Here is a 25,123-nt window from a genome sequence, read left to right as displayed (position 1 = left end):
CAAAATAAATTATAGATGAATTTTAAACTCAAAAAATGGGAAAACAAAAGTATAACTGTAATGGGAAAAAATTAATTACTCTAAAAATATAAATTTTAAAGAAAAGTGATGGATTTGATTACATTTTAAAAAATCAAAATATTCTACATAAATTAAACCACCACATATAAAATTCACATGCAAATAACATCAGAAAAAATATTACAACTGTATATCAAAAGATTAATACCCTGAACATATGAAAAGTTTTACAAATCAATAAGAGATTAACTCCACAAATGGTTAACTGAACAAAACATGCAAATGAATTCACTAGCCAATCACCAACAGAAAAATCGCAGCACAAAGAAAGTGGAGCAGGTAAACCTCTAGGGTTGGGCTAGAGTATGGCACAGTCACAAACAGCAAGTGCTGACAACAGCTAGAAAGGGTGTGACAGGACACTAAGAACTGAAACAGGAAAGATAAGCAGAGGACAGATCCCTTCTATGACATGTTAAGGAGTTTACATTTAAACTCAAGTGACAAAGATGTGCCATTGATGCTTTTCAATGAGATCAGGGACAATAATCAAATACAAGAATCAAATCCATACAAACTTTTAGAAAAACCCACTGGGTAATTTCCATCTTGTATTTTCTAAAAAATCTTTGACAGAGTTATACACACGTCTATTCAACACAGCCTCATTTTTAACACATGCGACATTAAAAATCACATTTCTGAAGGATCCTTAATATGACAGATGTACCGGATAAAGAAAAACTGAAGATATATTTACATTTATATGTGTATACATATACACATCTCTACAAATCTAGGAATGCAAATAAACACACAGATAGATACACATATATACAGAAACAGATGCACACACACATAAAAAAGAGAAAGACCTGACTGGAAAAAAATGCACACAAATTTTAGTAGCAGTTATATTATCTCTTGAATGGCGGATTTCAGCTAATTTTTCTTCTTTAATTTTATTATCTATAAAAATTAACGTTAAGTTATCAAAAGGGTCTACAACATATACTCAAATATTTATAAAAGTCTAAGTACAGCCTATGAGGTAGATGTTATTTTATATCACTTTTACAGCTGAGAAGCTGAGGCATAGAGAAGTTACATAACTTTCTCACTGTCATACAACCAGAAAATCGTGGAACCTAAATTCAAACCTAGACAATCTGGCTACATAGTCTGCTTTTAACCACTACCCTATCATTCCTTTCTCTATGTTAGGAATGAAAACAAAAAACAAAACAATGGGTACAACAAAGTTGTTCTTTTTTAATTATGAGACAATATGCTTAACTTTATGACAATAAATTAGAGTACTTAGAATACAAGGGCAAAGTTCTAATAAAATATAACTCAATAAAACTGACTTAAAAAGAAATAGAAAGTTTGTATAGATCTTTAACCAAAAAATAAGTCTGTAACTTAAAATCCATCCATCCAAAACCCATTAAGCCCATATGGTCTAACAGATTGTTTCCACTAAACTTTTAGTACGCAGATAATTCTAACGTTCTAGAGAACAGAAAAGTAATGGATAGTCCCTATCTCATTTTATGAGACTTACATAATAACATAAAAACCGAAACCAAACAAGAACAATATGAGAGAAGAAAATTCTGAGCCAGCTTACTTATGAAAATTGATGTAAAAATCCTATATGAAACTCTAGAAAAATAAATTGATAAGTGTGGAAAAACAATACATTATTACCGACAGGTTCTCCTGGGAATGAAAAGATGATGTGATATTAGAAAATCTATTTATATAATTCAGTTTCTAGCAATATCAGGCAAAGTTGAAGATAGACACACCTATGACCCAGAAATTCTACTCTCAATTATAGATTTCAGAGAATTTCAGACATATGAACAACAACAAAAAATGTATAGGAATGCTCATAGCAATGTTATAAAAGTAAAAAAATTGGAAACAATACATACATCTTTCAACAGGTGAATGGTTAACAAATCATGTCATACTGAAGGAATGGAATAATGCAAGGCATGAAAAATGCATGTATTAGAACTACACGTATTAATACATATAAAACTCATAAAAATTAGGTTGAAAGAAAAGAAGGCAATTTTCAGAATGCTGTATCAGTACATTATTTATGTAAGTTTTAAAAATATGTGAAACAGTACTAGATAGTCTATAAAGATGTATACCTATGTAATACAAGGATAAAAGTATTCATGATATTGATAACACCAGATTTGGGATGGTGTTCATCCCTCTATGGCAGAGGAAAGGGAATGAGAGGTCATCTGGATGCATTCTTCCATCCATGCTTTGTACACACCTGGTCGTGGAATGCTCAAGCCCTCTCTTCCCCATTCTCCCTCCTTCACCTAGCAAACTCTACTCAGTCTTCAAGATTAAGATCAAATTTTATTTCCTACTGGAAGTCTTTTCTGACTCCCTGGGTTACTTGCTCTTCTGGGCTCCCACAGTTCTCTGTACAAATCACAATTAAAGCAGTAATCACATAAATTATTTGTATATCAAAATCCTGTCTTCCCTGCCGTGGCTCCTTAAATGAATTCTGGAGGATACCACTAAAAGAAATTCAATTAAATTCAGCAAATACCTCATTAGAGAGAAGTATTAAGAGCCTGACCCTTGGCTGAGTGCTATGTTGCTAAGCACATTATATGGTTCCTGCCTTCAAAAAGATTACATTTACAAAAGGGGGAAAAGGACAAAACAATGTATGTAAAACTTTTAGAGAACTACGCAATCAATCAAACACTAGTGTGTATTAGGTAAAGAGGAAAGAGAAATTGTTGAGGGTCATGAAGGAAGTGGAATTCAAGCTGAAACTCTGAGAAAGGAAAAGGCCAATGGAGAAATATAGAGTGATGCTGATCGGGTCTTTGGAGACACTTTACAACCAGGGTCAGCTAACTTTTTCGGTAAAGGGCTCATTGTAAATATTTTCAGCTTTGCAGGACATACAGTCTCTGCCAAGACTCTTCTGTTATAGCACAATAGCAGACATAGATAATACATAATCAAAGGAGTGTGACTACGATTTCATAAAACTTTATTAATGAACACTAAAATTTAAGCTTCACATAATTTTCATGAGTTACAAAATTTTTTTCTTCATTTGATTTTTCTTAACTATTTCAAAATGTAAAAACTATTCTTGGGTTTCCCTGTGGCCCAGTGGTTAAGAATCTGCCTGCCAATGCAGGGGACAAGGGTTCAAGCCCTGGTCCGGGAAGATTCCACTTGCCACGGAGCAACTAAGCCCATGTGCCACAGCTACTTAGCCTGTGCTCTAGAGCCCACGAGCCACAGCTACTGAAGCCCGTGTGCCTAGAGCCCGTGCTCCACAACAAGAGAAGACAACGCAGTGAGAAGCCCGTGCACCGCATGGAAGAGTAGCCCCCGCTCACCACAACTAGAGAAAGCCCACGTGCAGCAATGAAGACCCAACGCAGCCAAAAATAAATAAATAAAATCAATAAATTTATTTTTTAAAAAAAACTACTCTTAGCTCACGTGCCACATAAAATCAGGCACAGGATGGATTTGGTCCATGGGCCATGGTTTGCCAACCGCTGCTCTAAAGGACTAGCAGCTGCAATACAGAAAATAAAATAAATCAGCCTGAGGGTGGGATCAGTATTAAAAACTGGTAATGGATGCTAAACAAGGGAAGGTGAAGATAGGCCTGCATAGTAAGGGCCGTACAAATATCAAGGTAAAATAAACATACTAATAAATAATGCAAACAGAAATATCAATGAGGCAAAGTTCTATGAAGTCATGTGGGCAGAAATACATCCCACCTTATATTCCTCATCCTCATCCATAAAATAAGAGGTTCTGAATGAGTGATCTCTCAAGTCCCCTTTCTTCTCTGTTACTCTGTTGCCTACAAATCACAAGAAAGGTAGCTTTCAACTAAGTATAAAGTCCTTAGTGACGATTAGAGCTGTTCAAAAATTAAATTTTCTCCCCTGTAAGAAGCAAGTTCCTTGTAGCTGAGTTGGAGAGACGATAGATCACCATCTTCCTATACCAAGTTAGAGCCTGAATGATTTGGTCCAACCAGGAGACTACTTCCATCATGTCCCCCCGATACTACATTCAGGGCTTGCCACGGACCACCGTACTAGGCAATTTCACATATATTCAATTTGGTCCTCACAAAAACCCTTTAAAGATTGAGTCAGGATTTGAAACTAGGTCTTTCTCATACAATCAAAACCAAAAGAATGCAGAGGCACAATGGTTTTGCTTCAGGTGCACCTTTGGTTTCACAACCTTCCAACTTTCACTGGCCTATTCAGAAGGATGCAACTATTGATACAAGGACTCCAAATTCCTTTCCTGGTCCCTAAAGGAAAGCAGGTTTCTAAATAATTCAGAGCCCATAGTTTTACAAGTTTAGTTTGGTTTCTTTTTCCCTAAATTGGCAGCACTGCTTACATTACTCAGCCTCCCTGCCACTTTCTTGTCCACTTATATGATCTTTCAAAAGCTTATTCCTGTTGAGCTATAATTTCACTAGCCAAAGGAGCTTAGTCCTGCACCCTCAGGTATTTCATCGTGTACATACTCTTCTAAATGATCTATAAATATGTATAATAACGAAGTCCAGCCGAAACCTCTGGAGGCGCCTCACTGTTTACATGTCTCCATCAACAGCAGGCTCATACACCCTACGTTTTGTTTCCTCTGTTGATACCTATGTGTGACAAAATCTTCCTCCTAATACCATGGTAACACAATTTGGAATAGCTTTGTTGTGAAACTTTCTAACTGACTCCTTGAAAGTCTAAACAAATTACATTTGTTGTTTTTTTCCTGGTGCTTATTTACCTCTTCAAACAATCCAGCATGTCATAGAAAACAGACGACTTTCCTCCATTCATTATACCAAGTAGTCAATGATCCTACCACTTTTGAAGTCCACCAGTATGAATGAGATTCACCAATAGACTGTAGGGTGTCCTCATTAGAAAGGAAGCAAGAGTGGAATTCACTCATACTGAAGAGTGAGTACAAGACTTATTTTGCATTTTGGTCAATTTATTCCCTTGAGTTTCTTTAGCCCTTTATAATGGATGCCATAAAGTTTCAGCAATTTACTTATATCCAGCATGTCGATCGGGTAGAACATCCTGTTCCCTGACCACTATTTGATCTAATACTATATCTCTCACCTCTTTGCTTCAAAAGACATGATGACAGAGGAAATTTTTATGTTTCAACAAAGACCAAAGCAAAGAGTTCATTGAGCCCCTAGATCTCCTTTCTTCCCCATGAGCACGTCTTTTGCACCCTGATCATCAAGCAGTCCCATAGAGTTTCCAAGTGACCTTCTGCCTTTCATGTATAAAAAAGCTTTTATTTCTGGATTGCAGTCTTTTCTGTGCTGTTTCTTGAATTCCTTTACAGTCTGACTGGCTTCTTATTTACACCTGACCTGTCACACTTTGAGGCATTCCCTGTTCTCACTTGAATAATCTTTTGCCTACTTTTTCCCCTTGTATTTGCTTCTTTTACTTTATGAGATGGATGCAAAAGTTTTTATAGGAGCTCCTAATCTTTGGTATGTGACATATTTTCCTGCCCTACCACTAATGTGTTTAAAGCATTTCCAGGTTTCCTACAAGTTACAGACTTCTTAAAATATTACTTTCAATTTTAACTTAAAGCACACATTGATTTGACCACAGTTCCATTTTCTAAAACCAAGTAATAAGGTAACGGAATTTTTTTTCTTTCACTCCCCTTCAGAAGGTTGAATGTAATTGAGTTGTGAGCATTATTACAATAGTCACAGATAATTTCTTACACCAATCCCTGTCTAATCTTAGGCCCAAGTCCAGTATAATTCCTTTCCCTCCTTAATTCTAAAACTTCTTCCCCTACGAAGCAGACATCTGTGTGAGATCTTTCAGTCTCAGGGTACGATTTCCCTCGTAATTACTATTTGGTCTAATTTTCTGGTGTTATCAATAGAATTTCGATATCCTGACCCTAATTCAGTTGGTCTTTGGCAGGAATCCAGGGATGGGTCCCAAGAGGTCTGAGAAGCTCCTGAAATCATGTGCAAAATCATGCATGTATGATTGTATGAATCATGCATGTATATGGGTATGTGTACTTTTCTGAGCAAGGATTCCATAGTTCCCATCAGCTTCTCAAAGTAACTCTGAGCAAAAGGAAAGAAAGAAAAAATGTTTCAAAGCCACTGGTCCTTAATATCTCTAAATATATTCTTATTAGTGAGCATGAATTTCTCATCCTCAGTGAATTTCTTTGTCCAGCATTATTTTGTAATTTTCATTTACTGCTTTTATTATACTTATTCTGCTTTCATCATTTCTATATACAAAATGTCATAATCCCATCAGCTCATCCATCCCTAAGAGTCCTATAGATTTCCTAACTCTGCAGTACCAGTTCTCACTAGTTTCTACATTTTCTCCTTCTATCAAGCCTGTGAAAACCAAATGGAACTGTGATCCTTACCTACCACCAATCATTCTATCCACTCTGTTTTATACTAGAGTTTACATGCATTTAAACACTTGGGGCTTTGCTTTTCTACAAAACTGTCAACTTCCTGTTTACATGGATGGAGAGTGTCGCCATCCCCACCTTCACCCAGTACACCACAGAACCCTCTTCTCCTCTCCCTCCTTCTTCCAGCCGCCACCACCACCACCCTAGCGAGTCTCTGTCAGATGGGGTCTCATGCTTCCTCTGCATTTATCAACTTTCTCCCAATTTTTAGGTTAAACTGTAAACTGCCACTTAACAGATTCACTATACACAGAGCTCATTTTCTGGCCCCCCATATTAACACAACACCTCAATGCACCATTATATTTTCTGAACAAACCTCAGATTCTTTTGCAATCTACACAGTAACACCATTATAAGTTTTGTTCCCTACCCCCCAGCTTCTTCGAACTGGGACTGACCTTACTGATTTGACTCCTTGCAATGGAAACAAGAATGATATGGTAGGAAGAAAAGAATAATCCATACCCCTTTTAAGGTTTTTTTTGAGAAAGTATTTTGAACAATTATCAAAAATATATATTAAAGTTAACTTTGTTAAAACAAACAAAAAAAAAAAACTAATGCAGACTCCAAAAGTCTAGCAAGAAGAATAAGAGTCTATTTTTAAGATACAGAGTGCTCCTAATTCTGTAATATTTTCTATCCTCCTCTGTTTGAGGTAGCACATTAACACTATTGCGGTTACATTGAAATCTCCACTGTTCTCCATCGACAGGATACTATCAAATCAAACCACAGGGCAGCTTAGGCTGGAACTGCAAAAACTCCTACAAGGGTGTTTTCAGGAGGAAAGATCTCCTCGGACCGTCTCACAGTAGCTTTCTGACGCTGTTGCTAAACCAGGTAGTGTTCCAGTGACCCCCCAAGATATGAGTTGCAGCTATTTGAAGTCTAGAGGTCCTCTCTGAGCCAGAAAGGTCATTCCAAAGCAGTAAAGGTAATGAAGAGCAGGCAATCCGGAATTTGCACTGCAAAAATCCAATTGAGGTTTCAATGTGTGGCTTCCAGTTTGTTTCTCTTGAGAAATAATGGTTAAATTGGTGAATAGGACCATGGGTCAGCCTGTGATATGGCTGTACTGACAATACTAACAGTGCTGACTGTGCTCAGTTCTGGTGAACTTGACCACCACTTTATGACACTGAGGGGAAGGAATCTTCCTTGAGGATTCCAGGGTGGGTTGTAAGATCCCAGGGTGGGTTCTCTCCTTGTTGCAGTGCTGGGATCAACGTCCCCCCTACCACTCTGCATGGTACTGATCTGCTCCCCATCCACTCGTCTCTCTCTCTCTCTCTCACACACACACACACACACATACACACACACACACACACGCAAGTATTTGCCAGGCAGAGGGAAAGGACAGCTCCTTGACTTGGATCTGTCCTCTGCTGGAGAAAAAGTGTAGGAACAAGGGCTCCTGCCACAGTTGGCGGACTGCGTTTTAACAACCGAGAGATGGAGACAAACAAGAACTATAGGATTGGGGTCTGTGGGATGGGTACAATATGGGGATAAGAGCTACCATCTGCTGAACATACACCATGTGCCTGACTCTAGGCCACGTACTTTATATGCACTGTCTCACTAAATCATCACCACTGCCCATGAGGCAGGTAGGATCGTCCCTATTTTACAAATGAAGACACTGAGGCTCGGTGAAATGAAGCAATTCGCCCAAGGTCTGTCTGACTCCAAAGCCCATGCTTTTAAACAATACATCTAAAGTACGCTGCTAGATCTGGTAGCATCTGCAGTCTTAGCAGCATCAGTTGAAAAGGAAACCCAACAGTGATGGGGATGGTGGTGTAAAATCCTATCAACTTGCAGAAGTAGAAATTTAGACCGTGGCTAGGAATGGGAAATGAGCATTTCAGGCTTGTTTTCCATAATTTAGATACTACTTTAAAAAATGAAATTGATTCTCCATAAAATGCTTGAAAATTAATTCTGCTCCTGGTCATTAGAAATCACCTCATAATAAATGATGTTGCAAAAAGGATTCTAAAGAGTCAGAGTAAATACTATGGCCACCTTAATTATTTGGAACAAAGGAAAGTTATATTTAAGCTAAAACCGTGTTGTTTTCACATCAATAAGAATATTTACTAGACTGAAATCAAATTAAACATTTTTTACTCATTTAGTGATATTATAAATTATAAATGCCCCTGCCACACACCAAGAAGAGGAAATACACGCAAAAAACAGTCACAAAACACACCTAAGTGCACATACACACACACACACAACCTGCTACTTTACTACTTGTTTGCTACCCTTGTTAACTGAAACAGATGAAAAACCACATCAGACTCAGAGGGAGGTGAATTTTGCAAGAGATTGATTTATTTCAAGAACTAACTTTTCTCAAGCTGGGCATCCGGCAAAAAATTGGGTAGTCTAAAGCATAGTCCTTAACCTTTTCACCTCTCATTCCTAATATTCAGACCTAACCAGTGGTTAACAGGACTTGTCCTAGGGGTCTCATATATCTCTGAAAGTCCACCATCTCCCTCTGGACCTTACTTTATCTGTAAATGTCCCTTATATCCATCTTCATGGCTGAAGCCAACGCCCTTCAAGGTTACACTTGGGACATTTCTTTCTAAGCAGAAGTGGCCTTTTTTGTAAAACCGCCCCTGAGACACCCCAAGAATTCAGAAAGGGATGCCCTTCCTCCAACAATCACACAGAGGTTGATGCTAATTTCAGGATACAGCCTTGCTTCCTTTCTGCTCTCAGTCATTTCTACAGAGATCAAACCTGTACGTTTATTCTGCGTCACCGTGCTGAGCAGGCCAGGATGCTGTTCTCTCGGTGAGTCAGTCAGTCAGAGCGACTGCAGCATAGTCTGTGCTAAGGTTATATAATGACAGAACTAACCCAAGCAACAGGAGGCTTGAAGGACGGAAAAATGGAAGGTACGAGTGCTAATTCCACAAAATGAAAATCATTCCCAGGCATCTCTCTCCAGGACTGTGAACCAGAAAGGGTAGTTTCACCTTAAATAATCAACGTGTATATCAGTAGCTCTAAGGATGGGGAGGAAATCACCTAATAACGTGTTCATATTCACAGATTCTTCCAAGTCCTCACTGAAAAAAAAAAAAGAAGAAAAAAAAAGACTTTCCATTACCAGGTTACAAGAGTGACATCTAGTGGACCCATAATGCAATGACCAAAGGGATTTCACAGGCATACTTGAGAGCAGGGCTTCTCAAAATCTAATGTGAAAACACATCACTTGGGGATCTTGTTAAAAAGCAGATTCTGGTTCAGTAGAATAAACGAGATTCTCATTTCCAGCAAGCTTCCAGGTAATGCCTATGCCACTGCTCCATGGCGCGGCAAAGACCTAGAGCATTTCACACCAGCTTTTACCCTCAGGAAAGAAGAGAGGAAAGGGACACTTGAGAATCATTTCCAGGTTAAAATAAGGTCAAATGAATTATTAACATGATTTTTCAAAAAAAAAAAAAGTTCCTATTTCACTAGCCCCACTCAGTATACACACTTAGCATCTCCTGTCTAAGCAGAGTCCTTGCACCAGTACCCCTTTCCCTAAATGCCAGAAACAAAACTAGGATGGAAAAGAGCATACTTCACAGCCATATTTATATATGTGGACATGATGTGCTCAAGTCTCCAACACAGGTTCACTTCAAAACTTAACATCGTATAGCTTTTCTTCCACTGTATGATTTTATTTGCCCAATATTGAATTATATTATAACAGTAATTTATACCATATCAGAACTCAGTTCTTTTTCCCCCAGGTAGCCTGCACCTGAACAGGGAGGCATCAGGGTATTGTATCAGTGCTCAGCACTCCTCCTCAGAATTTCAACAACACTTGCCCTGGACACGCCTAAGAACGGAACAGGATGTGTAACTACATCCAAGTACAACTGTTTCCAGAATCCAGTCCGTGATTTACTTGAGCCAAAGAGCCTTGACCTCCACGCAGAGTCACCAGGCCAGACTCTCAGCTGGGAGGTAATGTGTGTGCTCCCCCACAGAGGACCTCTACCAGGCATCACACCAACTCCTGCCAAGGCCTCCAGCTCAGCTGGATTAGACCCTTTAATAAAGGTTCTAGGTCACAGTTCTAGGAACCACCAACATCAAGGAAAACGAGTCTCTCTTTTCCCAAACCACCACAAACATGTACAAAACCTACTGTCTAGTCCTGTAGAATCCTTCAGTACAAGTCCGTTGACCTAGGACAAATAATCATTTTTAACCAGTGGACCCTGTATTTCAAACAAACAAAAAGTGGAGCTGTTCTGGTTGAAATGAGGTTGGAACACTGGAGATCTGCCTATTTGGCCTCTCCCCCCACCCCATACCCCTGAATGTCCACTTCTTGCCACCTGGACCTCCAGACTCACAGAGATACCATTTGAAAACCAGAAACTAGGAGTCTCACAATAGCTAAGGCCGTCCCGAGCTCCCAGCCTGCTCAAAGAAGGTACTGCTCTCATTCATTACACAGATGGAGCGAGAGATAGCTGTTTCACTATGAGTTGACTTAATTATGATTCTAATACAATTTTAGCATAGGCAATCAAAGGATTTCTTCAGAAGACGTGCAACCTGATTTCCTGAATGAAATTAAGTCATAATTAAGGATCTCAGTAATGAGTAAACAACAGAATTGTTTATACCTCTTCAATTGCTCTTGGCAGTCCTAAAGGGGAAATTATGTAGAGGAAAAGGTCACATAATTCTTCCTCAAAAGTGAGATGAAGATAGAAAACGAAACTAAACAAGTCAGTTTAAGTAAGTAGCATCACATCATCTGCCTATTATAGTATAGTTCCCCCGCCTGGGTTAGAATCCCAGGTACACACTTATATGTGACCTTGGGCAAGTTATTTAACCTCTCTGTGCCTCATCTGAAAGTGAGGATAATAGCTTTGCCTATTTCACAGGGTTGCTGTGAGGATGGAATTAATATATATAAAGTACTTAATAACTGACACATAGCAATCATTCAATAAATGTTATTGCTGTGATTATAATGGTTATTATTAATACAATGTTATTAAATCAATAATATTAATATTCTTACTTCACTGAATATTCAAAATGGCATTTTATTCTTTGGGGTAATTTTAGCCAAATTTGATAGGCATAAACAACATACAATCCTATCAATTATCCATATATAACAAGAAGAATATTGAGAATCCCAGAGAAGCTGATAAGATCCTAAAGGAATTTCAGATTTATTCCTTGAGATACATTGTCTTTCCTTGTGCCTCTTTCTATTTTACCTCTTAGTGAAATGCATTAAAAAGACCATATTTGTCAACTGAAGGCAATACTGATTTTTTAAAAATCACAATGGTTTTTGCAGTCATACATATGTTTATTCTTTGTGTAATATGCACTCCTTAAACATAATGTTGCCTAATTTATTTTAAATTTAGGGATTTTATTTGAAATCAAAGAAAGCTGAAGGTTTTCTAGGGAGAAGCAGAGAGGGTGGCAGCTATCATGCCAGTAGCTAGCATGTCTGCTCTAATTTTATCTGCCTGTTGGACTGCCCCATTACCTATATTCTTAGGACTGAGACAAAATCCTAGCCAACTGGTTTCAAAGTAACCAGGATCTTCAAGTAAATGATTTTGTTTTGTTTTAACAAGAATTCTAAATTCATAAGGATTAAGACAAATATAAGCTCTAAAGCAAATAATCAAAAGCTACTTGGACAAAACCTTTAGAACAAAAGGGGCGGGGAAAATTCAGACAATTCATGCCTTAAATTAAAAAAAAAAACAAAACTGAATATTCTAACTTGTCAGTGCTAAGTAATCCAAAAGTTTGCAGAAACCTCTGAGACAGAATCTAATGTATTTGCTGTCACCTGCACTTTTGTTCCCAATAAAAAATCTTCAGGTATTTTTTTTACTGGTTAGAGATTATCAAAGTTCATTGCAATCTTAAGGTTATAAGAACAGATGTTCAGAATATTCTGTAGTTCTCTCACTTTTAAAAACTGAAAGAGAAATCTCCACAATTTTTGGCTCTCAAAAGGGTAGGTATGTATCTTTTACAGAAACAGCTTCCCATCTTGTGGACTCCTCAGAGAATACTTCTGAAAATCATTTTTACCATGTTTCATTTAGTTAAGTATGAAATTATGCTAAATCTCAATTTACTAATAAACACATCAGTAAACTAGAAGCCCTATTCCCTTTGACAACTGAGTGGTGGTGTTATATATGATTCTCCTCAAACTGTATTTCTTTCAATAATGCTACATTTGAGCAATGGCTCAATACTACAATTTCTAAAAAATATCTGAGAACAGGTTTTTTTTTTTAATAGAAAAGTAGCACAGTACATTGCCCTCCTTTTTGTTTTTTGTTTTTTAAAGAAAGAAATTAAAGTGGAAATTCCATTAAGAAAGAAAATCAGCTATGTCTCTTTATTTATTCTGCCCCTAAGCTGCCATGGATAGTTTTTATAGGGACTATTTCATAGTTTCCTAGAAACTATTTCACAAAGTTATAATTACTACTTCAACTACAGAAATAATAACAGGAGCCACCTTCCACCACATGTTTACTAGAGTCAGGTACTACACAAAACACTTAGCACACACTATCTCATTTAACTCCATCAATGAACATGGAAACAACTATCATCATCACCTTTTTGCATAGGAAGCAGCTAACACTAGGGATATTAAAAGACTTGTCCAAGATTTCGCAGCCGTGAAGTGGCAAAGCCAGGTTATGAGCCCAGGCCTGTCTGACGCCAAAGCTCAAAGCCTCTCAGCTGTGCTTGCTATATCGCCTCTGAGTTCATTGAAATCAAGGGCCTAGTTTTTCCTCATTTGGAAGCCTTCCGGAACTAAAACAGTGCCTACTCCATAGGGGGCTCAAGAACTGTTGCTTATTTATCAGGAGTCATTTGAAAGCATGAATGAAAACAGGGTAGAGGGAAACCTACAGTTGCCGCATAGCTCAGAATGCAAATATAGTTCCATAGCCAGGTCACTTATTAGGTTTGGGACCCTCTAAAATCATAATAAATAGGTCATTTGTCAGAGATGATGGAAATAGATCAGAAGAATTCTATCTGCCAAAGAAACTAGAAGACAGGTAGCTACAATGTGTCAAGCACCAAAAGAACCACTAGTTTTGATATAGTGAGAAAGGAAACAAGTTTTGAAAACTTAAAACCATGGTTCCAATCCGGGCCCTTTGATTTTCTAGCTGTAGCCATAGGAGAGTTGGTTTACCTCTCTTAATGTCCCTTTCATCCATATAAAATGAGAAAGAAAAATATACATATATGTAGATATATATCCCAGTTACATGATATGTGTTCAATGGAAGCCAGCATGTTTATTATTACTCTTATTATCAATGCATCAATTAAATAAGATGTGCGATGTAATCATATGCTTGTTTAAACTGTACTTGCAAACTTCAGCAAATGAATGCTTTACTGCTACTATGGTACAAAGAAAAAGTCACACAAGAAACAGATGTATATCATTCACATTTTGGCTTTTTAAAACATCCTTAACATGGGTTAAAAGAAAAAGATTCCCAAGGTTACCTAATCTGCTATGATTTAACAGCATTTTGATGTTTTTCTAAGGAATGATAGCAAAGTGCTGTATCTCTTCAAACTTGGAATTTACTGCCTGTCTCAGTCTCTGCTTATGCCAAATTAAATACACAGTATAAGGTCCCTACCAGAAATAACATAGCACAGTTTCCTGCTCTATTCCTTGGCTGAATGAGCCCAAATTGAAGAAAGGGAGACATGGTTTTATTTAATCATCTGAATAATTATTTTCTTCACTCTCTTGAATCGGAAGCTCTCGGTGGGGGAGGGGAAAGTTTGAAAGAAATCACCATGTGAATTATCAGGCCATTTAAAGGAACAATTCTCTTTGAAGGCCCTACATTTGAAAGGCTCAAGAGAAAGCTTAAGAAGAGTATTCTTACTAATGAACTGCCCAGAAAGTCAGCGTCCCCTGCTAGTCCGCTGCACTCAAACTCCTGAGGCTTCAGGGTGCTGGAAAGTCTCTTTACCTGTGAGGTACAAATGGCACTGCAGAATAGAGGCTGCAGTGTTTCTTTCCAGCAGACACCACCCAAAACTTTCGAAGAGTTTTGTCCTATAAATAAGAGCACGAAGAAATGGGATGGTAAATGGAATAAGACATGCCCCAGCGTTGGGGGGTTAGGGTATGGGGGGGGCGATGTCCAAGGCTGGTTTTTTTTAAAGTGAAGGACGTGATCATATACTTAACCACTGACAGATAATACAGGTGATGGAAGAGATCGAGTGCAGGAGCAACGCCTTTAAATCGGCAAAGTGTGGAAAGGGACAGTTCATTCACTGTGGTTAGGAGGAAGTGAAGTTTGAGAGTTATGGTAGGAAAAAAAATGCAGCAGTTCTCTTCTGGTTGCATCAATTTTTAGTGTCATATGAGACAAAGTCTTTGCCTAAGGATGAGGAGAGAGGAGGAAGACTTGAAGAGAGAGAAGATGTGAAATAATCGTATCAGAGAGAGAAGATACATATGTAGATAAATGTGGCAAGATGGCTGAGTAAGGCTGGGGAGAGACAGCCATGAACGTAACATGGTGGTTATGTCTTTCCCCCAGTCATGGTCACTGCTTCAGTCAGGCACGGAATAGATGGACTGTGAAATCCAATCAGCACTGGGATTGGCCAGTGAAATATAAACGAGATGGTGCAGTCATCAATAATAAGAAAGTCTAGGTCTACAATCTTATCGTTGTCATGGGCAGCATCAACATCACCTGGAATCAGAATCGGCATCTTAACGGGGTTTCCAAATGATTCATGTGCATGTTTAAGAGAAATAAGTGTGGGGAAGACAACTGAAATAGGAAAAGATCATGAAGAGCGATAGGAGGCTATGAGCAGCCAGGCTGTTGCTTTGGTCCTCGATGTGTATCATGTTAGTCATATATCTAAAGAGGGGTGGCCACGCTGATAACTGCACATATACGTAATAAACAAAATATATTCTTTTTGAAGACCAGCTGCTTTCTCTGCACTCTCCTCTCCAGTCCCTAAAACACTCCTGTCTTTACAAATATAATTGTTTGAAGGGTTGAGAAACATTGAACTAATATGAATGCATTAAAAATATTAACATGAGCATTATGTAGTGATCAATCCCTTGGGCTAGGCACTTCTCAGGGGCAAAACCCTCTGATAATGGGAACAAAAGGAGCACTGGAATCAAAAATTCCTTTTAAAAATCTGAATTCTCAGAAAAGCCTCCACGAAGATGTTCAAGCAGCAAAATGCTTATCTCAATTCTGTATACTTTGTTTAATTTACTCATTTTCAAAAAGGTGGCAGCCAAAGAGCAGGGAGGAAAGAGCGCAAGTGGATAATCAACCCGAGAAGTTAAGAACTGCATGTATACAGGGACTTCCCTGGCGGTCCAGTGGTTAAGACTCCGTGCTTCCACTGCAGGGGGCACAGGTTCGATCCCGGTTGGGGAACTAAGATCCCACATGCTGTACAGAGCGGCCAAAAAAAAAAAAAAAAAAAAAAAATGCATGTATACAAAATAACACACAAATCAAGGAGCACTACTTTTCAAAAATTTTCATTTCATGCATGTGAGGTCCTTGGTCCCCAGAATCCTTCAGAGTTCAATAAAATTGAGAAGGGAGAGGGATGGACTGGGAATTTGCGGTTCGTAGATGCAAACTATTTTCATTTAGAATGGATAAACAAGGTCCTACTGTATAGCATAGGGAACTATATCCAACCTCCTGGGATAAACCATAATGGAAAAGAATATGAAGAAGAATGTCTATATGTGTAAAACTGAGTCACTTTGCTATACAGCAGAGACTGGCACAACATTGTAAATCAACTCTACTTCAATTAAAATATAAAAATTGAAGAGAGTGAGGTGGCCACTGTAACTAATTCCTGAGACCATCAGAGTCTTCCATTATAGGCTTTCAGCCCAAAACTCAGACAACTCAAATGAGATGCAAAGCTTTAATTATTGTAGAAAACTGAATTATAACTGCCCTGTAATTCACCCATAAATATATTTCCCAAATCTATTTAAAAAATTGAAAACAGACCGGGGTCTACAAACATATCTAGGCTCCATCTTGGTACACTAGCTTCATTCAAGCTAAATGTGCATTTGTTCCTTAATCACAGTGCTGAACCCGTTCTCCATCAAGAGGAAACAAATTAATTCTGGGCTTTTGAGGAAAGACCCTAGTAGATCTTCTTTTATTTCTTACAGATTATAAAGCTGCAGTCAACTAGATCAAACAAGCACAGTGTCCATTTTACGTAACTGGGGCAATTCAAGAAGGAAAAGCACATTTCTGTCTTCAATGAAAAGAAACACACACACACACATACACACACATACACAGAGTCTCCCATATCTTTTACCTATAATAAAAATAGCCAATGACTCTAAATTTCTTTTGACCTCACAGTGAAATAATTGAGAGCACACCCAAGATGCCAGAGCTCTCGGTGTAAACACCCAGGAGGGATACTGAGGTCTACACAAAACATTTTTTAAAGACATTCTGTTTTTTAAAATAAGCAAAAAATAGACTATAAACGTTATACTTGAACATACTGAATACCTCCCTATGTGACATGATTTGGAACTTTACTGTAAAGCCTTCTGACTCACAGATACTTTCTCCATACTCATCAAAAACTGAAGCCTGAACTTCCAACATTTGAGATGAATTCCCATGGTTTCCAACATTGTCCTCTGTTGAAAAGGTTGAAGAGGAGTTTTTGTTTTTATTTTTGAAAAGTCATAGTTTCTTCACATATTCATTCACACTAGCCAAAGTCAAGAATTTCTGAGGACAAGTTTAGACACTTAATAAAGAACAGCAGTTCCTGAACCATCTGCTTTGCTCAAGAACTGAAGATCTGTCACACGCAAATTTTCATTTTCCTCCAACCCTGTGAGAATATTATTGTCAGCTGGGGTAGGTAACATTTGGTTTTTAATTGACATGGCGAACAAACCAGGCTTTATAAAATGGGTACAATCAGTGCGTCTTTTGGGTGAAAAAAATAAAAGCAAACCATCATCTGAGTCTAAAAGTCACTCACTTTCAGCAAATTCTTTTGATCCATTCAAGTGTCCTGTTACTAATCTTCTGAGGAAGAAATGTGCAAAACACAGAATTTGAAGTGAATAACAGAACCTTGTTATAGTCAAACAAAGATATATGACAGAAAACCCTGTAAGTCTTTTTTTAAAAAGGAATCATCTCTCAAACTCAGATCATACAGAACTGCAGATTCTAATAGACTGATCCTATATTGCTGTATTCTTACCTGGTAAGGAACAATACTTCCGTGAGCTGTGCCCCAGCGCCGCGCTTCCTCTTGGCCATTAAGATAATTCGCAGCAACGTGAGTCAAACATGCCACCTACGAGAAGAAGAAGAAAAAAAAAAGCTACTTTATCTATACTCATAAACAGAAGGTTACAATAGGAATATTCTCGTTTGATTTCACTTCATGTCATTGTAGAAGGAAAAAGGAGAGAGAAAAAATTGTCTTGCTTGGTTAGAAAATATGCAGGCAACCACACTTTCATCATACAAAGAAAAGAAGAGCAGTATTACATTATTGCGTGAGACTAAGTACTGAGTAACGAACGGTCAATTGAGAAATAAAAACACGGAAACACTCAGCTCCTGAAAAGATCACCTGAAGGCAGAGGTTAACCCAACGGATGGGACCCTGGTCCAGCCTTTAGCATCGAAGCCATTGCAAAATACATCAGCAACTAGTACATTCCCTTCCCCTTTTACTTTCCATCAAGATGACACAAGAAGAGCCTGCATCATCACTGAGCAGGTGAACTAGTCAGGAGCCACATTCCTCTAAACTTCTCATAACACGAAAAAATAATAATAATAAACCTCTATTTTGTTTAAGTCAGTTTAATCAAGTTTTCTGTTCCTTGTTGCCCAAAGCACTCTTACTGGCACAGAGGATCAAGATTACTTAACTTTTTTTAATTCATTAGTGAATCAGTCTCATTTAAACAAAAATTACTGTACCTCTTTCAACTTGGTCCTAGGATCATATCCTCATTATTATACTTGCTTCAGGTTTCAAGAACTACAGATCTATTAAAGGGGTCATCTAAAACTGTAGGGTCAACCTCTGACTCTTGCAGTATTTCATATATAGGTCTTAAAAACCTACAATAATTCAATTCCATATGAGGATAACGACTTGATTCCTGGTCGTCTGCCACAAAGGGCTTATGTTCCAATGACTATCCATGCCTCCAAGGGCCCAGAACTATAGAAAGGAGGTGACCAAATAACAACTTTCCATAGTTTCCAGAAAAAAGCTTCTGGACTCACAGCTTCATCATGATCTAACAGGCGTTGGCTTTTCTCATTCTATTATCATCAGATGCGATTAGGAATCTACCAAGCCAGCAAGTCAAACATCCCAAATGGAGACTGGCTCCTGGAGCGACTCAAGGGGTGACTTTTCAGGGCTTGGTCCTGCAACCTGTCCTTGCCCTCTACCTAGCATGGCAGATGTGCCTCCTACAAGGGCCGTCAGTGGGGCTCAGCCTGGATGAATCTCCTTGCAGCAGCAGCCATTCTCCTTTACTTTTTCCTTGGGATTTACACTCATTTTTATGTTCATTTACTGCTTTGTTGAAATTGGAACTGCCTTATGGCAGCTGGTTTGGCTATACTGCCCAGGTGGCAAAACTAATAAACTCTGAGTCATCCACTTCTGGACCTCCATCTGGTCTTGGGCATTTGAACCATGGAGCATTCCAGGGCTGCCTGGGGCTGCCTGGTGCTAATCATCATTTCACAGATCACTTCTGTGTCTTTCAAAATGGAAAATCAAATCAACATTTTGTAGTAAAAATGTACTGGATGGGAAGTCCAGATTCATGGTTCCTAATTTCTGTCAACCTCTAGTTGTACAACTGTAGGTATTTAATTTAACCACATTTACCTTCAGACACTTTCTCTATAAAATCTTGGGCGTTTGGCCTAAACCAATTGTTTTCAGACTTTTTTTTTAAAAAAAAAGCATAACTCCTGTATCAAACCAAATAATTCATGAACAATACATAAGAAGATAATACCCCACATGGTCTGGCTGAAGTAGAGGCAAGCCTACAATGCCACCCTAGGAAATGTGAACACAGGACACAATTTGCAGATTAGTAAATGGTCTTAAATTTGCTTCCAAGGTCTATACTTCTGACTCTGTTCTTCTTCTTAACAATATAGCAGATAAAAAGCTACCAGGGATTCAACAGTAGTTATTTTCCCATGAAGGCTCTTCCTGAAACTGGGGAAATTTTCTCAAGTCTGAGGTTTTACTGTAAGAAAGGTGTTTCTTTGATCTAGCCATGTTGGCGAGGGGGGAATTGTCCCTTTCAAAAAGCTAGTGAAAGTCACTCTCTAAGGAGCTCCGGTGCTACTGGAGGCCAATAATTCACATTAATAAAGGTAATTCTTTGCAAGCAAAAAGTCACAAGGGGCTTGGTATTTCCACTTTTCTAATTTCAAAGTCAAGTGATAGTCAATAGGCCAAAAACAGCAAGGGCTGCAGGAAGTAATGGGCTGACTGGATGGTTACAGGTTAACGTGTAGCTCCTAGATTGATCTGAAATGGTTTCCAGGGGTGGGAATGGGCCGGATGCTAGGCTAAAGGTCAGCCTAGCTGCCTCATTTCTTGCCCACTACTTCATTCTTTCTTCTCAATTTTGACTTTGGTGTTTCTAACCCTGCCTTGAAAAACTGTCTTTGACAACTGTTGAATAAAAACAGCCCCATTTAGAGTGAGTTTGAATGAAGGGTCAGAATTCATCTCACAGACTGTTTCCAAACGGAAGATCATACCCATTTTCTCCACACAACGGTAGCTCATGAAAACAAAAAGCATTTCAGAACTAGCAGGCTCCCACTGGGCAGGAAGGTTAAATAAGAGTTTACGCCAGTTGCCATCCAAGAAAAAACAAAGTGTGGTTTGTCAGTGATGACTCAGAGGCAAAGTTGGTCGGGGGGAATTCAATTTTAAAAAAGAGAGCAACAGGGCCAAACTTAGCAACCCAATGCTTAAAAGGAGCATTACAGATCTGAAAGTAATCTATTTACAAAGACATATTTTTAAGGCAGGAGAAGGGGGAAAAAGTCAACAGCTATGACATGATTATGTATGAAAAATCAGAGGCTTCCTGGCAATTAATGACAAATTTTCCACACATCAAAAGAATGCAGGATGTGACTTCTAGGTTAATAACTACATACTGTATACCTATTCTAAATATTGCATTAGATCGTTACTTTCATCCCCTAAACTTAAGCTCATTATTTCATCATGTGGATGCCATATAATTTACTCAGAATGTTGCCTTTATACGGTTTCATCTAAATAAAAAAGCCAACTTTGGTTTAATAATAATCATTCTGACAGCAAAATTATTATTTTAGATAACATAGTGGGTCCTGATATTCTTTGTGTCTAACCAGGAAACCAGTGGGGCTGTCAAAGTGGATCTCAAAGGGCACAGCCCTAAAAGGCTTGAGGAAGAATATGCCCAATTATTTCCCAAAGTGTCCTCATGGTGTCCATCACCTCGTTTTACCTCTACCTAATGAAGATCAAGCTGCAATAATATAATCTTTCATCTCCAAAAGGACAACCAAGTATCACAGGTAAAATGGGGAAAACAAGATCAGAAGTACGGTCCGTCGCATCAAAATGGGTAATTTTTTCCCTCCTGCTTCTTTTCATATATTCTGGCCTCCAACTAAGCTAGACTAAACACCAATCGTGATCGCTTCTGCACCTGCCTAAATCTGCATCCTCTCTTCAAAGTCCATTTCCACATTGCTGTTTCACTAAGTCCCCACATCACCCAAGCAAAAAAATATTTTCCCTGCCTCTGAACAAATACAACACCTTAATTTGTCTGTCTCCTGACTTTTGCACTTTCACAGTCGGCTACATACTGCAATAGAATTATAAGATTATTTCCCTTCCCCTGCCCCCGCCTTTCCCCTAAACTAGAAAGACCTAAATCAGTAGTTCCTAAACCTAGTGGTACATCACAATCACCTGGGGAATTCCTGGACCCCATCCAGACCTACTGACTCAGACTGGAGCCTGGGAACCAATGTACCATTAATTGTACACAGATTTGAGAACCAAAGCCGTAGGAAACTCCAGTCAGACTCCTTAACGTTACAGATAGATAAATAAAGGAACAGAGAAGGTAAGCAATTTATCTGATGTCACGTTGTTGGCTAGTGGCAGAACTTCACTCCAACTATAGCGCCTTCCTCCATGCTACAATATTATTCAATCATTCCTTTTAAATTGGGAACTATTTCAGGGTAAGAATTATGTATTATAAACCCTTTGTATGTACTCAGCAGCTAAAATAGAACTTGCACACTAATATTTTTTAAAGCGTGAATGAAAACAGTAATTACTATTTATTTATTCAACAAATACTGAATGTTGCTTTGCGTGAGGCATTATGCTAGGTGCTGGCTATACATAAGTAAATGAAAAAGAAGTAGGGCCTCCCTGGTGGCGCAAGTGGTTGAGAGTCCGCCTGCCGATGCAGGGGATACGGGTTCGTGCCCCGGTCTGGGAGGATCCCATATGCCGCGGAGCGGCTGGGCCCGTGAGCCATGGCCGCTGAGCCTGCGCGTCCGGAGCCTGCGCGTCCGGAGCCTGTGCTCCGCAACGGGGGAGGCCACAACAGTGAGAGGCCCGCATACCGCAAAAAAAAAAAAAAAAAAAAAAAAAAAAAGAAGTAGTCCTGCCCACTTTGGACTTAAGAATAGTGGAGAAGACAACTAAACAAACAGTCATAGGAACTGCCATGGGGAGAGGAGATGGAGGAGAACTTTAAAAACAAAGAGAATAACATGTGTGAAAGCCCTAAGGCAGGAAAGAGACTGGCATACAGGAAGAAAAAAAAAAAAACTGAAAGTAGACCAGTGCAACTAAAGCATGGCAAGAAAGAGACAGGAAATGAAGTTGGAGAGGTTTACAGAGGCCAGACCATGCCAGTCCTTGCAGATCATGGTAAGGAATTGTTCTTTGCACATCTTTCAGATGATCATTTTAAAATCACAAATCATATCATGTCATCCTTCTACTTAAAACTCATCGGGCTTCCCACTTAAAATGATGCAACAGAAGAATACAGTGAGAAAATGTTCACAAATTTTTTTTAAACTTTTTTAGAACAGTTTTAGATTTATAGAAAAAATACCAAGATACTACAGAGAGTTTCCATATACAACACACCCAGTTTCCCTATTATTAACATCTTACATCAATGTCATACATATTTTACAATTAAAAAACTAATATTGATGAATTATTATTAAAGTGCATATGTTCAGATATCTTTCATTTTAACTTAATGTCCTTTTTCTGTTCCAAGATCCTCATCCACATTATGTTTATGCCTCCTTAGGCTCCTCTTGGCAGTAACAATTTATCATACATTCCTTGTTTTTGATGATCTTGACAGTTTTGAAGACTACTGATCAGGTATTTTGTAGAATATTCCTCACTGGGATTTTTTTTTTATGTTTTTCAAATAATGAGACTGGGGTTATGGATTTCGAGAAGGAAGATGATAAAAGTAAAGTGCCATTTTCAACACAGCATATCAAAGGTACATACTATCAACATGATTTATCACTGTTGGTATTGACCTTGATCATCTGGAGAGGTAATGTTAGTAAGATTTCTCCACTGTCAAATCACTCTTTTTCCCTCCCCCTGTCCACGCTGTACTCTTTGGAAGGAAGTCACCATGCACAGTCTACACTTAAGGTGTGGGGAGTTATGTTCCTCCTTCCTGAGGGCAGTGTCTACACAAACCATCTGGAATTCTTCCGCAGAGGAGATTTGTCCCTTCTTTCCTTCTTTTTTTTTTTTTTTTTTTTTTTTTTTTTTTGGTGGTACGCGGGCCTCTCACTATTGTGGCCTCTCCCGTTGTGGAGCACAGGCTCCGGACGCGCAGGCTCAGCGGCCATGGCTCACGGGCCCAGCTGCTCCGCAGCATGTGGGATCTTCCCGGACCGGGGCACGAACCCGTGTCCCCTGCAATGGCAGGCGGACTCTCAACCACTGCACCACCAGGGAAGCCCTTTCCTATTTATTTATTCATTCAATCACATTTATTTATATCAGCACAGACTCATGGATATTCATTTTATACTTCAGGTTATAATACAATACTACTGTATTTTATTGTTCAAATCATTCCAGTTTTGACCATTGGGAGCTCTTCAGTTGGCTCCTGTGCCCCTCTGACATACACCCCATCGTTATGTGTTTTTTTGTTTTCAGCACTTCCTTCCATTGTGGCACTACAAGATGCTCCAGGCTCATCTTTATATTTTCTGTTGCAGTCTTACAAGAAAGCATAAAGAGAAGAGGAGCCATGCAGTTAAAAAAAGGAACTAATATTTATTTCAGTGTAGACGAGAACCACATTCATTCACTCAGTTATTCAAAAATCTTCATATTGCACCTCCTACATGCCAGGAACTCTTCTAAGGCACAGGGATACGGCAGTGAACAGGACAGATATTGGTCACACTTGCATGAAGCCCACATTCTAGTGTAAGATACATTCAGATATAAACAAGAAAATATCAGGAAATGATAATTAATGTGAAGAAAAGGAAATGATCACAGAGAGGGCTCTTCTAGACTAGCAGGTTAGTAAAGGCCTCTTCGACAATATTACATCTTATCTGAGACCTGGAGAAGGCACGTGAAAATCTAGGGAAAACTTTTCTAGGCAACAAGATCAACCAATTAAAAGACTGCCTTGTGGTAAACAGCTTACCATATTTAGAAACAGAAGGAAGCTCACTGTAGCTGGAACACAGTAAGTACAAGAGGCGGTAGTATAAAGTGAGGTCGGGGAGGTACGCAAGGGCCAGATCACATGGGTCCTTACAGGCCTGGTAAGGACCTGGGATATTAGTCTAAGTGTCATGGGAAGCCATTGATTTATATAATTAGGTCAACTGGTTCTTACATGGAGTATAAAGAGGCAATGAATGAAACCAAATTATCTCACATGACGTAGGTATTACAACTTCCATTTTACAGATGGGAAAACTAAGCCTAGGGAGATTAAGTATCTTGTCTAGATCTCACAGTTGGTGAAGAGCAAAACTATGACTCACACTCAGATACTCTACCCTCTAAGCCATCCTTACACCGCTGCCTCCTGTCTATTTAACCTCTCTGCTCCCAGCCCCTCTCACCCTGGGAGTGCTCAGCTTTACGTCTGTGTCCTGTATATACTCTTGACTTCACATTTTATATTCCCTGCTGGGCCCCGCAAATCCCTGGAGTAGTCTAGAAGCCCTCCACAGTCACTCAGCTGTCCTCTGTATGTGCTTAGAAAGCATGTCATTCACTGAATCGATTAATTCTCCTTACGTTCTTCTGCTCAACCTCACTCATTTACTAACTG

At 38.8% G+C, this 25,123-nt stretch overlaps 1 protein-coding gene across 2 annotated transcripts in view; it reads right to left on the bottom strand.

Annotated features, from left to right (window-relative positions):
- SUGCT (succinyl-CoA:glutarate-CoA transferase) overlaps positions 1 to 25,123 on the bottom strand; it is a 690,281-nt gene that overhangs the window by 549,282 nt on the left and 115,876 nt on the right. For both annotated transcript variants that reach the window (XM_060108016.1, XM_060108018.1), the window contains one exon: positions 17,938 to 18,033. In XM_060108016.1, coding sequence (XP_059963999.1) covers positions 17,938 to 18,033 — 96 coding nt within the window. The remainder of the gene's footprint in view (positions 1 to 17,937; positions 18,034 to 25,123) is intronic.

Source organism: Mesoplodon densirostris, chromosome 9 (genome assembly GCF_025265405.1).
Source record: "Mesoplodon densirostris isolate mMesDen1 chromosome 9, mMesDen1 primary haplotype, whole genome shotgun sequence".
Taxonomy (NCBI): Eukaryota; Metazoa; Chordata; class Mammalia; order Artiodactyla; family Ziphiidae; genus Mesoplodon; species Mesoplodon densirostris.
Note: the sequence above shows the minus strand (reverse complement) of the source record. Positions and strands in the feature narration are given on the sequence as shown.